General features: G+C 59.7%; 1 protein-coding gene across 2 annotated transcripts; it reads right to left on the reverse strand.

Annotated features, from left to right (window-relative positions):
- Positions 1–12: 12 nt before the first annotated feature.
- POLRMT (RNA polymerase mitochondrial) lies at positions 13–13,394 on the reverse strand. 2 transcript variants are annotated; one of them, XM_054692998.1, is made up of 21 exons: positions 13,307–13,394; positions 12,710–12,808; positions 10,253–10,842; positions 7,459–7,589; positions 7,142–7,331; positions 5,838–5,987; positions 5,452–5,616; positions 5,207–5,377; positions 4,701–4,925; positions 3,692–4,480; positions 3,253–3,375; positions 2,788–2,910; positions 2,448–2,627; positions 2,080–2,166; positions 1,883–1,996; positions 1,744–1,796; positions 1,562–1,657; positions 672–744; positions 441–532; positions 305–366; positions 13–223 (listed from the first exon to the last, which is right to left on the reverse strand). In XM_054692998.1, exons 1-21 carry the CDS (start codon positions 13,392–13,394, stop codon positions 174–176), a joined length of 3,651 nt encoding a protein of 1,216 aa, XP_054548973.1. In that variant the 3' UTR covers positions 13–173. The 2 variants fall into 2 exon arrangements, with proteins under 2 accessions (XP_054548973.1, XP_037360785.1); XM_037504888.2 differs by having other exon boundaries at positions 1,562–1,660.
- Positions 13,395–16,333: the final 2,939 nt, after the last annotated feature.

Raw genomic sequence — 16,333 nt, forward strand, 5'->3', positions numbered from 1 at the left:
ACCTCTGATTCTTGGCACAGTCCCAGGAGGTCAGGCGCCCTGCGCACAGCGGGGCGGGCAGGACTCCCTAGAAGGCAGAGGCTCCCACGGGTGGCAACGGCTTTATTTACACTATGGTACAGGGCAGGGCAGGGCAGGCGAGCGCCCCCGGGGACAGAAGCGCGGGCGGATCTTCAGCTGAAGAAGTAGGTGGAGTGCTTCACCTGCTCCAGGTCCAGGGACCCTTGGGAGGAGAGAGCCCGGCTGTGGAGAGGTCCCCCCACCCCGCGGCCGTGCCCTCCCCGTCCCCACCTCCCGCGCCTACCTCTCTCGGGCACCGACAGCAGCGTATTCTGCAGCCTGAGCCGCTGGCCGTCCTTGGAGGAGCTGCGGCAGAGGCGGCGGGGTCAGGGGGCAGCAGGAGCCGCGTGGCCATGGCGGGGTAGGGGTGGGGGGCTCACCTGGAGCAGGAGCAGAAGCGCTTCAGCAGGAAGGCGGACAGGTCCTGCAGGATGGGGTGGCTGTGCAGGCGGAAGAACTGCTCCCGGCACACCTAGGGAGGGGGGCGTCAGAAGGGAGGCCCAGGGAGGGCGTCACCACCCCCCTCTCAGAGCTGGGTGCCAGCACCGATGGCGGGACTGAGGCAGGGGTGTGAGGTGAGGGTGCTGCTTCTAATCTGGATGGGGCAGCACCTGGTTCATGACGGGCACGTCGGCAGCGTGGGTCCAGAAGCAGTCGTGCACAGAGACGAAGGTCAGGCCTTTCCTACAGCAGGGGGGAGAGGCTCCTGTGAGCGGGGCAGTCCCGCCCAGGAGACACCCCAACCAATCCACCACCCCGGTAGTCCTGCCCTTCAGCCCCACCCTGCTCTCAGCCCCTCCCCCGTGGGGTCAAGCTGCCCCCACTCCACAGGGGGCCGAGTCCAGTGATGCACACCCCGACCCTCAGCAGGTAGGTACTGGAGTTCTCACCCCGGGAAGAAGTCTCTGCCCCGCACCCCTTCACCAGGCCCCACCTGCCACCTCATGGCTTCTCAACTTCCAGAAGGGACGGCTAGTGCTGACCCTCTCCACCAGGCTCAGTCCCGAAGGGGTATGCAGAAAGCACAGAACTTTCCTATGAACCCCAGTTCACCCAAGCCACCGCGCCCCCGACTCCATTAATGTGAACTGTCCACACACCTACCCCATCACCCCCTGCTCAGCTGCCTCTGAGGGGCTCAGGACAGAAGGCCCCAGGCCTCTGCCGCCCCCATCCCGAGGTCCACGTGTCCATCAGGATGACGTCCAAACTCCCCAGAGCTGGCCACCCTCCGCGGTGCCACACCGGCCTGGCCCACACTCACATGGACAGGGCCAGCGCCACCTCGGAGCGGGCACGGCGTCCTGGCTGCCCCCCTCCCCGACAGCCTGGCCACACAGGCTCTGGGCACCAGGCCTGCACGCAGGGCCTCCCTTGCTGAGGGCCGCTGCCTGGCCCCTCACCCCAACCCTCACGCAGCACCAATCTCCCTGACCCGCGTCCCCCGCTGGGGGGGCCTGGTGGCCCGACTCCCGGAGTGCGCCGGGGCGGGCGGGCCCACCTGTAGCAGTGCAGGGCGGTGAGCATCATGTGCGAGGAGTCCAGCGAGTGGATGAAGTTGGGCGGGAAGCCGTTCTTCTGCTTCAGCGTGTTGGGCCTTCTGGGGGGACAGTGACACTGAGGCGGCCCCTCGGGGCTGACCCAGGTGCCCCCGGCCGGCCGCTCCCTCAGCCCCACACTCACTGGCTGGTGTCCCCGCTGCTGCTGAGGGTGAGCGTCTGCATCCCGCCGTTGACCTGCAGGGTGCAGGGGACGAGCGGCGGTGAGTCCCGGCGGGACGAGGGGCCGGGCGAGGGGCAGGGCGGGCGGGGTCTGCACTCACCAAGACCTTGCAGTCGAGGTGGTAGGGCTGGACGACGGGGATGCCCAGCGGGGTGACCCACTCCACTGCCGAGCCCGACTGCGCGATGAGCCGGGCAGCCTCGGTGAGCCAGTGCTGCGGGGAGGGCACCGGGGTCAGGGCGCTCCGGCCCAGGGGCGCCCAGGAGACCCTCCACCTGCAGGACGACGGTCACGTACCTGGATGGCCCGCGAGCCCGAGAACATCTCTTGGAGGCTGTTGAACACCTGGCGCACGAGGTAGTGCGAGGCCTCCCACACGCACTCCTTGGGGCGGGGGACGACCGTGTTCAAGGGGCACAAGGCGGCGCGCGGGTTCGGGTGGGGCCCGCTCGCTGCATGGCTGCCCCCAAGGGGCCCGCGGGGAGTGACCCAACCAGCCTGCCCGGGAATTCTGATCTCCACCCATTTTTCAAATGGACAAAATGAGACCCGAGTCCCACAAGCCCGGGCCCCAGCCATGGCCAATTACTGGGGGGAGGCCACCGGCTGGATCAGGGGTTCGGGAGGGAAAGCGTCCCGGAGCCCGCCGGCTTGCGGGGCTGTACCTGGGGGAAGCTGTCCAGCTCCCGCAGGCGCTTCTCGATCTGCAGGCGGCCCCCGTAGCGGGTGACTCCATACACCACGGTCATCACCGTCTGCTTGACGACCTTCCGGCTGATGAAGCCCTCCAGCGTCTGGGCCACCTGCACGCCCTGCTCGGCGTCTTGTCTGCGGAACACCTCCACCTGGGCAGGCCTGAGAGTCAGGGCGCCGGGCATGGGGACCCTCCCTCCCCCTCCCCTAGAATCCCACCCTGACTGCCTCATTACATCAGAGGTCCTGGCCATCGATGCCCAGGGCAGAGACCCTGCTTGGCTTTGAGGAGAAGGGGGCTGTGGTGCCCACCTGATCAGCCACCCCACTGTATACGTCCTGCGGCAGGTCTGAGGGCATCAGGTTGACGGCTGCAGCCCCCATACTGTCTCGGCCCAGGGCGGCATAGTGCTGCAGGCCATTACAGGAGCCATCCTGGGGATGAGGTGGACGGGGAGTCATCAGCGTGGGGCTGGGGGAGCAGGGAAGACAGCTCCAGGCAACGAGCCATAGGTCGTGCTCCCCCAGCCCCCTGCCGGACCCCACCGCTGAGGCAGGCGCTGCTACCCCACTGCAAAGGGCCAGTCGGGGGTTCAGGAGCAGAGGAGCAGGGAGACACAGACCCCTGGAGCGGGCCCCCGCACAGTGACCCGTCAGCGCAGACCAGGACTTGCAGGAGCTGGACACACACTGTACCTTGGAACCTCCGAGCTGAGAAACCTGCAGTACAGCCCCCAGAGGCTGGGCACCCCCGGCAGCAAGGCGCCCACCGCTCACCTGGTGAATAGGGAAGTGGGAGACGTAGGCAGCGGGGTCAGGGGCACGCACGGCCCGTGCAATCTCCATGCAGCAGGCCAGGGCTTGCCAGGGCTCATCCGCCTCCATCCACCACTTCCGGCCCTACAGAGAGGAGCGCAGGTGCTGGCTGGGCCCGGTGGGCAAGAGGCTGGGACGGTGGGAAGGACAGGGATGAAAGGGCAGGGAAGCCGTGGAGCACCCTGACCGTGCAGGACGGGGCGCGTCCAGGAAGGGGTGCCGCCCAGCGGAGGTGGCAGAGCGGACGGACCAGGCAGAGGCACGGCCAGCGACGCTGCCAGCAGTCCGCCCAGGGAGGACAGTGCTGGGTGAGCGGGGGGAGGGGTGTCCAAGGGGTGCTGAGGTGGCTGGCCCAGCCTGGGGAAGGGTCCAGAGACCACAGGCCCAGCGCGGCCCCTACCGTCATGGGCTGGTCGGCAGAGTCCAGGACGTCTTCCATCTTCTCGTTGGCGAAGGCCAGGCGCCCCTGCAGCGACTCGTGCTTCTTGAGCCCGGTGAGGTTCACCAGGTGGATCTTGAGCCAGTCAAGGCCGTGGGGGCCGAGCGGGCGGCCCTCAGCAAATTCTAGCAGGGCGCGTGCCAGGTCACTGCCCAGGTGGTTGAAGTGCGGTGGGCAGGGGTAGGTGCGGCCCCTGAAGTCCATGTTGTGGGGCAGCCAGAAGATGTGGTTCCGCAGGTGCTGGGCCAGCGAGAGGCGGTACCGTGCGTCCGCCCACAGGCTGTGCATCTCCCGGGTCACCTTCAGGCAGCGGGCCAGCTCCCGGCGCACCTCGGCCTTGCGGGCCGGTGGGGTGTCAGGCGGCAGGCGGGTGGAGGGCGGCTGGGGCGCCTCGGAGGTAGGGGCCGGCACCCCCAGGCGAGGGCAACCCTTGTCGGTAAAGAGCTGCAGCACCAGGTCCAGCACTGTTCCATTGACCTGCCAGGCACAGTTGCCCAGCTGGGTGAGGGTGTCCAGGGCGCCGTGCAGGTCGGCGGGGGGGCAGCTATCCAGCAGGCGCTGGTGCTGGGTGGTGCCCTCCATCGAGCGCATGAGCTTGGTGGGGCTCAGCAGGAAGGCGCCCGAATGTGGCGACATCCAGGGCAGTGGCGGGCATAGCATGGGCATCTCACTGGCCTCAAAGGTCAGCTCGCGCTCGGCAGCATCCTCCACCAGCTGCATGAAGGCCGGGTGCGGCTTCAGGATCCCAATCTAGAGGGGGCAGGGTGATGGGGTCAAGGGGGAGATGAGCCCAGCAGACAGCAGGCAGAGAACCCCGTCACACACCCTGCCGCGTTCTGACAGGACTCCTTTGTGGCCCAGGTGTCCCCACTCGCCCCCTGGGGCCTATGGCCTCACCTCGGCCCCTGCGCAGGGGAGTGAGGTGGGGGGTGGGTGTGTGTGTGTGTGGGGTGGTCTCTCGTGCACCCACCTGGCGGTAGCTGCGGAACGAATAGGCGTGGTAGAGCACCGGGATGTTCCTCTGGTCGCCCTTCGGCGTGGCCAGGTGTTTGGGCATCTGTATGGCCTTCACCAGCACCTCCGCCAGTTGCTTGCCCAGCTGCACCAGCACAGGCAGGGGCCAGGGCTGCTCATGGGGGGCGTCGGGCAAGCCCAGCTCCTCCCAGTACTGCCGTGGCAGGCGGGGTGTCGCCACCTGTGGGCAGCAGGCTAGGTCAGGTGTTGGGGGACCATGCAGAGCTGGGTGCCCCTGCCACACCCACAGGAAGGATGACTATCATCTGTTGCGAAGGAAGAGGAAACTGAGGCTGGGGGCAGAGGGGAAGCGGCAGGGCCAGGGGTAAATCCAGATGCCCCTGGGAGGGAGGGCAGTGGGGAGAAGACCTCCTTGAGGCTTCGATATTCCCCTCCGCGTGCCTCAATCCTAAGGGATCCCCAGATCCCAGGTCACTCCTCGACCTAGGCTGCAGGGCACACCTGGGTGTCAGACGCCAGCAGGTGCAAGTACTTGTAGTAGCGCTGCTCCAGCACTTTGACCTGATTGTTGAGCTGCTTCCTCTGCACCGTATAGCGGTTGAAGACCCGCATACCCAGCTCTTGTGCCACCGACAGCAAGGACTCTCCATGAGGGGACAGGTTCCGCAGGGTCTGGGGGGGCAGTGCTGTAAGTCTACCACCCACCCCTGCTCACACCCACCTACCCCCACATGACCCACGCCCACCTGCAGCAACAGCTGCACCATGTCCTGCTCACTGAGCAGGCACAGGTAAGGGAAGACTGAGGGGAAACCTTCGTGGGCGGCACGGGCCTCTTTGACCTTGGCCGCCTGCAGTGCCTGGGCCAGCGTCCCCTCCCACTGTGCACGCAGCTCTCCCAGGATCTTCCGCTGCAAAGGAGGAAGGAAGAACAAGGGTGACGACCCCTGGCAGAGACTTCCCAGGGGCCGCAGGAGGGACACATCCCTGAGGCAGGGTTTGCGAATGCACTGCAGGCAGCTGCAGGGACCCCACCCCCACAGCGTGGGTACACCACGAAGCCCCTTCCTGGAGGGGGAGGACAGCAACTATGCCTAGACCCTCCACAGTCCACCAAAGCTGAGCCGCTCACCGCACGCAGGACCTCCCTGGTCTCCTCCGGGGCCTTGTCCACGGACTGCACATGGACGACAGTGGCCAGCTCGACACACAGCTGCTCCTGGAAGAGGTCCTGCAGCGTCTTCAGGGGCAGGTGCAGCTTGGGGTACGATGCGGAAAGGTCCTGCAGCAGGTACAGGCAGGCCCTGAGTCAGGTGCACCGGTGTCGCGTGGGCCGCCCAGTTGACCCTTGGTAAGAAGAGCAGCTGCCCACCCACCCTCCAGGTCCCTTCCCAGGACCGCCACCCCACCAGCCCTGGCAGGGGCGCGTCTGTCTCCCCGCATCTCCTGAAAATGTCTGGACGCTAGCGGGAAAGCAGACGCGGAACAGCCTATAAAAGAGTTTTGCCAGTTAACACCGCGTGGGCCCAGCCAGGCTGGGGCGGGGCGGCAGCAGCTCAGGACCAGGCCAGCCAGGAGGGCGCTTGGAGTCCCTGGATGCCACTGGTTTCATTTTAAACTTGGAATTGTGTGAACATGTGACCTATCTAAAAATAGACAATTATAAATTAAAAATAGCCACTAAAACCCCAAACACAGAGAATCAAAAACACATCTGCACTAAAACCTGCACACACATGTCCATGGCAGCAGGAGTGCCAAACATCCATCAGATAAAGGGGTACACACACGTCCCCCCACATGGGACCGTCACTTGGTCACACAAAGGGGAGCGGCTCTGACACTTGCTACCACGGAGGGGCGGGAGGGGACCCTGAACACATGACACTCAGAGAGAAGCAGACACACGAGGCCACGCGGTGAGAGGCCACTGATGAGAAACATCCAGGACAGGCCCAGCCACAGAGAGTGGGTTAGTGGTACCAGGGGCTGGGGAGAGTGCAGCACCCAGTTGGTGACTACTAATGGGAAAAGGGCTTCTTTTTTGGGGCAATGGAATATTCTGGAATCAGATAAAGGTGACTATACTAAAAAACACTAAATTATACCTTAAATTATGCCCCCCAAAACAAACCAAAAAACCACCAATGCTCCTGAATGGCCCTACCCACCCCTCAGCCTCCTGTCCTTGGGGCAGTGGGTGTTGGGATCTTGCCTTCTTGCCCGGTCCATCTGCTCCTGGCCTGTCCAGTTCAGGGGACTCACATAGCCCTGCCAATAGCAGAATCTCCAAAAGGGAAATGTGGCCCACAGCTGGCCCCAGCACCCAGAGCCTTTCCTCCCTCTGGCACTTTACGGTTTCAACCTCTAGGATGAAGGCCCTGTGGACACTCCTCCCGACATTGTGATGCAACCCCAGGCTGAGCCTGGGCTCACCTGGGCATAGACTTCCGAAAGCAGTGGGGAACTGTTGACCTGGGGCGGGGGTGGGGTCAGAGGCGGGGGCTGGAAGGAGGGCTGGACTTTGAGCACAGCCTTGAGGAGGGCTGCTCTCTCGTCAGGGCACAGCGGCATGGTGAAGAGCTCCCCCAACTGCAGTCCATCCTGGGCCATCTGCGTCAGACACCTGCAGGGGGATATGCGAGGGCAGCAGCCCCACCCGGGAGATGGGACACACCCGCATCCCCAGGCCCAGCACCGAGTAGCCTCGGAGTCCACGTGGCTGTGTGCCTGGGAGGAATGCAGACACCCACCTTTTGATAGTGCGGGCATCCTTGTCCAGCCGCCCCATGCACTGCAGCGCGGCCGCATAGGACAGCAGGTCCGGGGTGAGGCCGGCGTCTTTCATCATGTAGAACACGAAGACCAGCTCCTTGAAGGAGCCCTGTGGAGACAAGCCAGGGGAGGGGGTGAGGAAGGGCCCTACCTGATTCCCATCCTGCCTCTCGAGACCCTCCACCTGCAGCCATCACGAGGCAGGAGGGTCACCAGCTGGGAGTGGGGAGCTCAGTGGACACTGATGTCTGTGCATGTGGGAGAAGCCCTGGAGCGTGGCCACGCCGGTAGGTCAGGTTCCCAGGAGGAAGCGCGTGAGTATTGCTCTGTTTTATGCAAAGGAGCATGCATGACCCTCTTCAAAGTCGGCCTGAGCGATCCCTCAGTTCTGGAGAGTTCGAGTCTGCCCTCTGGGGCGTGCTGGCCCCCCGACTCTAGTCTCCAGTTCATCTCCAGCCCTCCGTCTCCACCTCCAGTCCTGCTCAGGGTCAACAAGCTTCTCTCCCTAGTCTCCTCCAGGGCAGCGGTGTCTCCTGTGCCCACCGGGTGCCGTGGGCAACCCTCCTGCTCTCAGTGGCTCCCCATGCACATGCCCTGGTGTGGAGCCTGTGCCCACCCACCTGGGCACGGCGAGTTTCCCCGGTCTGAAAGCGCCGTCACGGAGCCTTCCAGAGGGAGAGACCCACGCCTCCCACTCGGCTCCTGCTGTGCTGCCAGATGTGCTCTCGCCTCGGGGACACAGGGCCAGCACTGTGGGTTTGGGGTGACTGTGTCACCCAATTTGAAGGTCACTAGTCACATTTATATTTAAATGAAACACCCAGCTCTTCAGTTGCAGCAGCCAAGTTTCAAGTGTTCGGTAGCTGGTACAGCCGAATGTTCGGGATACTAGAAATGCTCTTCGCTAAAACAAGCATGTCTGCCCCACCTTTAAAAGGCTATTTTAGTAATCTCACCACTGTGAAAACAAGCACTTTAAGATTCACTTATTCTTTCTCTTCCTTAAACACATCCGTGGAGTTTAAGGCCTAAAATTAGGCTCCTCCCAGGAGCCTGCAGATTTCCCCACTTTACAGATGGGACATGAGGCTCAGAGAAGCGTGATGTGGGCCACAGAAGGGGTGGACTCAGAGCTGGGAGACGGCCCAGCTGCTCCACACACGTCAGAGCTGCCTAAAAACTTAAGAAGCCAACAACACTCGTGAAGTTCACGCTCAGGATGCAGAAGACAGTGTAGGGTGGTGGCGGGCTGACGAGCATCTCCCAGAATTCAGCCCACCAGAACTTCAGAACATGGCCTTCCTTGAAAATAGGGTCTTTGCAGGGTGTTTAGTTAAAACAAGGGGTCCTACAAGACAACCACGTGAGGACCAAGGCAGAGATGAGCAAAGCGTGGCCGCCGCAGACACTGCTACTGCCCCTCGGGCCTGGGAGAGGCAGAAGGGACCCTCCCCAGGAGCCTGGCCGTGCCACACCCGCTGCTAGAGGTGCGGTCTCTGGGCCTGAGAGAAAATAAATCTGTTGTTCTAAGTTGCCAGGCGTATAGTAGCCATGAGAGCCCCAGGAGACTCATACAACAGCTGACCACAGAAATGTCCTGTCCAGGAAAAAAAGACAAAACTTGCAAACTGACCATAGCCCTGAGGCAGGCAGCAAGGGAGGGGCTGGGAGAGGGTCAAAGCAGGGGTGGGAAGAGCACAAGGGACTGTGGAGATAGTTCTCGGGTGTCGTGGTGGTCGGAGAACCGCAGGAGCTACACGGAGGAGAGAAATCAAACACTGTCCAAAAATTAACAAAGATGTAAAAAAAGAAACAAACTTAAAATTTAAAAAAAAAAAAGAAGAAAAGAAATGTCCTGTCCAACAGGGGCTCCTCACGGGGCACTGGGAGGCCGGGGCGTTGACTGGGAGCACAAATCTTTCGCCCTCTCATCGTGGAATTCAGTCTCCCTCCTGCAGAGATGAGCACAGGCAGGCGGAAGCCCCCAACCTTGTTCACAAAGACTCAGGCGTCTCCACCGTGCCCTGCACTGCGGCCTGCTGTCTCCTGCCATTAGCACAGCATGTCAGATTCTCTGCCACAGCTTCTCTCAACATCCCAGTCTGCAAACTGCTACATGGCTGTTTCCTTCACTACCTAAGTGGCAGACAGCCTCCCACGTTGCTCTGCATTCTCGTGGGGAGAATGTTGGAGAAAATTTTTCCTCATAAGGGCATGCAATTAACACTCTCCTAAACCACCACGGTACTAAGAAGGACTTGCTGGAGCAATCAGAAAATACTGAGATGGAAGAAAACATTCTAGACGCAGCTAGAGCAGTGCACAGAGGGAAAGTCATAGCTCTGTGTCCCCATGTTCAACATAAAAGGATTTCAAACCAATGCCCAACCTTCCACCTTCAGAAACGAGAACAAAACTACACCAAAAGCATCTTTGCCCCTATGCTGAGGGGGTCCCTGCGCTGTCCCGCGTGCCAGACATGCCCCTTGATCAGACACGTTTAAAGTCCTGGCCAACTAAAATGAGAGGAAATGCACTAAAACATTAGCTGAGTCTTTTCCTCTGTTTTGGGGTGTTTTTAAAATACTCCTGAGGGCCACATGTAATTTATATTTAACAAATCTACAATTATTATTGAAAAGTAAAATTCAAAGGACTTTAACTTTAAAGCTGAGACTGGATCCAAATCTAAGTGCGACTGACTGGCAATGGGAGGCCACAGGCAAGGTGGCCAGTGAGGGACACCCCTCCCCAGCAGTGTGGGCTGCTCACCTTGCGTGCCCAGCCCAGCATGACAGTGTTATACATGGCCAGCGTCAGCAGCCGTGGATGCCGGACCTTGCTGTGCTGCGCAGCCAGCACGTGGTGGGCGAGGGGCAGGTGGTCAGAGAGCAGGCAGCACTCGAAGAAGGACTGGAGCCTGTGCTGCTGTGACTCCAGCCGTGCCAGGACAGCCATGTCCGCTGGGTCCTCCTCTGCCTCCTGGCTTAGTTTCCGTGGTGCATCCTGCAGCAGCTGTGTCAGCTGCTCCTCCCAGGGGCTGCTGGGGGTCTCGCTCACCCAGCGTTGCAAGCAGTTGGACAGCCTCTTGTCCTGCAGCCGGGGCTTCATCTGCAGGCGCAGCCCGGGAATCAGCATCAAGGCCTGATCCTTAAACTTGTTCTTTAACTGTTTCTGCTTCTCTCTCTCCAGCTTCTGCGCCCAGCGGCCACTGAGTCCCTGGGCAGCATCCCTGGCTCCCATCTGGGTCTTCCTGGAGGGCTGGAGGATGCCACCCTCCTGGAGTCCCGCCACATCCACCCTCTTCACAGTCATCTCCGACACACACTCAGCCTGCAGCTGCCGCACCCGGGCCTCGAGCACTGTGGGACCAAAGACAAGTTGTCAGGCGGACCCCATTCAACACCAATCCCCCCAGACCCTACCATGTGCAAAAGCAGGAGGTGGAGGAGGCAGCCTCACCTGACTTCAGTATTTGCTGGCAATTCCCTAATGTCCCCCACTCACCCACCCACATAGCACCTCTCCACCCAAGCCTATCACAAGCAAGTCCTGGTGTTCCCCCAAATCTGCTCCTCCATGTCCCCCTGTCACAGCAGCTCTGTCCTCCCAGGTGCTGAACTAGACCCTGGCCATCCTCTACAACTCTCCCACCCCAGGGCGCTGCCCTCAAGTGTGTCCAGATGCCCCATCGCCAGACCTCATCACTCCCTCTCCGCCTGGCTCACCCAGCTCGCTCATAATGGCCTCAGGGCCTTGGCATGTGCTGCCCCTGCTGCCTGGAGGTGTTTCCTCCCAAAGGCGCATCACCGCCTTCCTGTACTCCAGGATGCTGGCAGCACCGCACACTGCACTTGGGGGCCATTACAAACAGTGAAGTCACCCACAAAACCCAAAAACACAAAACATACGGCACCAACTAGGGACCTGGCAACAGTCTGAGCAGACCCCGAAAGGAGAGTGAGGTCTGCTTTGACCTCAGCTGGCAATACGCTCCTCAGGCAGGGGATCTGAAAGTGCCTTGAGTATTATTTGGGGTTACAAATTTTAGCTTCAAAAACTGAACCCACAAACAAGGAGAATGGGCTGTCTGTCCAGTGCCTGTGCCTCTAGCAGAGAAGAGAGACCTCGGCTGGCCTCACGCCCACCCAAGGGCTGGCAGCACAGGGCAGGTATGGAGCTGCTGAACCCAGCCTGAGCGCTCCGGCGCTGGGAGACACTGCGATATATAGGATGGACTTCCAGACTGCAGTGCGTCCAGAGGGAAGTGCAGCAGACGTGACAGGGAGCAGGGACGCGGGTACAGGCCTCCCCAAGCCGAGAAGCCTCAGCTGACCTGGTGGCTGGGAAGGCACCAGCTCTACAAACAAGCAGTCACCAAGGCCTGTGAGGCCACAGCTCCTCCTGCTGGAGCAACAAGCCACAGGGTCTGTGTCCCTCGGCAGGGGCGTCAGAGACAAGAGCCGGAGGATTTCTAGCTATGGTGACTTGATGTGATTTAGATTTCTAGAACCTTCCTCCGGCTGAATGATCTACCTGGATTTTGCTTTCAAACAATTAGATGGCTAAGAAAAGAAAGTCTGCAGTTGAAACCAGGGGACCTATGTTTTTACTTCTGTATCTTTGAAATTTTCTGAAATTTTCTCCACTGCACCTTTGCCGCAGATAGAGAGAACTCATCTGGAAAGGAGAGGATGATGGGAAGGAGAGAAAGAACGGATGCCCTACCTCCTCCTGAGGCTGCCAGCTCATGAGGTCAGCAGGATGACCCCATCCTTTACAAAGGTGGAAGGCCAGGACCCCATCAGGCACTCAAACCCCAGAGAGCCATGGGGGAGGGGCACGTGGGACAGCTCAGGGCTCAAATCCAAGCTGTGCGTGTGCAGCTGCCTGTGGCCGTGGACAAGTGTGTCCAGCCATAATTTGGGGCCTCAACTACACGTAAATTGAGGAAGCATGGTGGGTCTGGGATGGAGTTACAAGGGCTCGCAGCCTGCATCATGCAGCAGGGGCTCAGCACCCACCAAGAAGAGGTCACACACTTCTGGCCTCATCTCAGCAGGCCCTCTTGACCGCCACAAGCAGGGAACAGGCATTAAGCTACCCCATTTTACAGATTAACATCCCTTCTGTGGTGAAGAACGAGGAAGTGAGCCCCAGCAGAGTGGCTGGTGCGAGGGGGCAGTGAGGAAGAGGTTTCCGGTCCCACGCCCTGAGAGTTAGGCTTACCCTCCAGGAGCTCTGCATGGCCCCAGTCCTTCCTGGGGTCTTGCTCACAAGGGTGGGCGGAGGAGTTATTTCTTCGGCCACAGAAACCGCGGAGGGCCCCTGAGGAAGAGATGAGGCAGCAGGGGCTTGGCACGGGAAGGGCTAGGGGGCGGTTCTCACCGGCAAAAATCGCTGAATCCAGAGGCAAGGGCGCCCTGGATTCGGTAGCAAATGTCAAAGGTCATGGGGCTCTCATTGGAAGAAACCAAGAGGTCAAAAGTGAGCGGTCACCACACAGTAAGAATATTGGGGTGTGGGATCGGGCAGAGAGTTCAAAGATCAAGAGCCCTAAATGCCAGGAGCTTCCAAAAGAAGCCAAGAATCAAAGGTCAAAATACTCTGCAGACCCCCGTCGGGAGAGCAAGCGCGTCAGGGGCAAGTGAAAACGGGGTGGAGTTAGGGGGTCCCCAAGAAACACAAAAAGGCAAGGGCCGGGCACGGCTGGATCCCGGGGGCCGAAGAGTCAAAGGTCACGGCCCGGCGGGTGGCACCGGCACGGGCGGTGAGGGGGCGGGGAGAGGGGACGTGGCCGCGCCGTCCCGGCCTCGCCCGCGTTACCTTCCTCCGCTGGGAGCCCGGGGCGGCCCGCGGGCCGCAGAGCCCACCCGAGCCCGGCCGCGCCGCGGCCCCAGCGCAGCGCCGACATGCCGCACGCGGACCCGCCGCCGACCGCACCGCGCCCGCGCCGCCTGCTGGGAGTTGTAGTTCCTGGACTGACGGCAGCCGCGAAGGGACAGCGCAAGCGGAAGCGCGCAGCCTGAACTACAACTCCCAGCGGGCTGCGGGGCCCCGGCGTCCCAACCATCAGGAGGGGCGGGGTGACTGGGCATGCAGGTGAGCGCAGCTGAGCCCGTCTTTGGTAAGACCCAGATCTGGGTGTTTGGGTTTTTTAAGGACATGTTCAACTTATTTAGAGGTTCTTGCCGCGATCTTCATTGATCCAGCGACTACTGAAGTTCAAAGAGGTCAGTGAAATTACCTAAATACACACAATATGACTGGAATGAAAGCCCAGGTGTGTTTGACTCCCATACAGACCTGTTTAGGACATTTCTTTTTTTTTTTTTTTTAATTTATTTATTATTTATACCAGCACTGGGTACAGTCAGAAGCGCGGGAGGGTGAGAGAATTCACCAGAGCCAGAGCGGGGAGCAGAGCAGGCAGAAGGACCGAAGTACACTGCTGAGGGGAGCAGCGGGCGGCAGGAGAGGTCTGCGCGCCATGTGGGACCCTCCTCCGGTGTCCGGGGAGCAGCCGGGGATCGAACCGGCCCGCAGAGGCCGGGGGCAGCTTCGCAACCCAGCGCTCAACCGCTGCGCCACCGGGGAGGCCCTAGGACATTTCTTTCTTATGCTCTTCCGGCTTCAGTTTATCCACTTTGCCCAAGCCCCCAAGGTCAGGGGCAGAGTAGGGCAGGAACTAACCTACTAAACTGAGATGAGTGATTGAGATAACCCCTCAAGCCTGGAGGTTCCCAGCCCTGGCTTCCAAGGTGCTCCCACTCAAAAGTAAGTGGGAATCAGACTAGGAAGACATGCCCACTACAATAATAGTTGGGGAAACTGAGGCAGAGGGACGCAAGCACCTGGTCTGGGTCCAGCTGGCATGTGAAGGATAAGAATAAGAATGTCTGGTGGCGCAGTGGTTGAACGCTGGGCTGCGAAGCTGCCTGCAGACTGCGGCGCCGGATCGAGTCTGCAGCGCTGGTTCGATCCCTGGCCACCGGTGAGGGTCCCACATGGTGCGCAGACCTCTCCTGCCACGCCCCCTGCTCCCCTCAGCAGTGTATTTCGTCGGTCTGCCTGTTCTGTTCCCCGCTCTGGCTCTGGTGAATTCTCTCACCCTCCCGTGCTTCTGACTGTACCCAGTGCTTGTATAAATAAATAAATAAATTTAAAAAAAAAAAAAAAAGAATAAGAATATCTGGCCTAATTTCAGGCAGAGGTCATAACAAGTGCAAAGGCCTTGAGACAGGAACAGGCAGGGGTAGCTGGAAGGACTTGAGCAGAGGGTGTTGGGGAGAGGAAACAGGCAAAACTGGAGGGGTGCTGGAGGGCCAGATTCCAGGGTCTCAGGGATCAAGGCTCAAGTTGCCATCTATTCTCAGAGGCTCAGACTTTGGTTTCTCCATTAGTTCAGACCTTTGTGCTAGAAGGGCAAGACTCCTGGGCCTGTCAGACTCTTGACAGCACATTCCAGACACAGCTGCCCACGCAGGCATTGTGATGCCACTGGCTAGGAATGTTTTCAACAGAGTGCAGCACCCTGGAGAAACCACCCCAGCCCACCCCACGATTCCCTGGGGCCTGTGACTTCACCCTGACTCACACCTGGGGTTGTCTTCCTGACCTGGGGGCTGAATCAGCTGGGCCTGGCCCCCAAGACCTAGAGATAACCTTCACACTCAACCAGCTGGCAAAGCCAGAAACCTGGGCTGTAAGTCAAGACTTCTGAATTTTTATGCCTCAGCTTCCACTTCTATTCAATGTAACATCATATGACCTAAACCCTAGGATTCTTGCACCTTAGCGATGAGGACAGCTGTTCTTTTAGTCCCCACTCAAAACTCCTGAACATCACAGGAAGTCTCACTCAGTGCCTGCATTTAACTCCTATTTCAGCTTCCTGTGATCCTTTTCACCTGAGAATTTGCCACCTTGTTCTCTTTTCATTGTATTTCTTTTTATGACTTGTTGTCAGTGTGTCAAAGTATGGCACTGGTTTGATTCCTGGTGGTGGTGTCAAGTTTCTTTGTGAAACTTAAGCAAGAAAATTTTAATAATACACAAGAACGATGAAGACACGAGTAATTAAATGGGAACCATGGCATCAAGGGCCTGGAATTTGGGCAACACTGTGTTTCAGAAACTGTTCACGTATGTTGGGTTTTCACACAGAAAACACAGAATGTCTTGTCCAAATCCAGTCATGTTCAAATGAAGCTGAGTTGAGGGACATTCTGAGATTTCAGAAGTTTACGTTGAAAAAGGCAAGCGGAGGCAGGATCTCTGGATGGAGCGAGGTAGATGGAGGTACCCAATACCTGGGGCTGCTCTAATGAAGCACCACAACTCGGTGCCTTGAACAAAAGAAATTCAGGTTCTCACGTTTCTGGAGACCAGACATTCAGTATCAGAAAGCGGGCATCAGTACCACTGGGCCGAAATCAAGGGGTGGCAAGGCTTTGGGCCAAGGCCACAGACTGCTGGGAGAAGAGGGGCAGGGGCTAGGAGACCTGAGATGCGTCCTGTGAGGGGCCTCTTGGGCCTCAGTTCTCTTGCCTGTTTATTCACTGTGCTCTCAGAGCTCACATGGCTCCCCGTGGGACGCTGGTGTGTCTGTAAATGATGAGCAGGTGTGGGCGTAAAGGGGATGCCTCACACCTGCAGCCATGAACGTGCAGCGGTGGAGGCCCAGGATGGCCTGCTAACCAAGGTCATCGTCTGTGTCCCTGTCAGTTAGCCACAGACGTGCCCACATGTCCATTCTAGAATGAGCCACTGTTCCACTTACCGCACCCCATGAACTCAACTGCCCAAATGCTGTTCATGCTCTCCCCAACCATTTCCTGCCCCACCACCTCC

The sequence above is a fragment of the Talpa occidentalis genome, unplaced genomic scaffold, assembly GCF_014898055.3.
Source record: "Talpa occidentalis isolate TD23 unplaced genomic scaffold, MPIMG_talOcc4v2.1 talOcc4.12, whole genome shotgun sequence".
Classification (NCBI taxonomy): domain Eukaryota; kingdom Metazoa; phylum Chordata; class Mammalia; order Eulipotyphla; family Talpidae; genus Talpa; species Talpa occidentalis.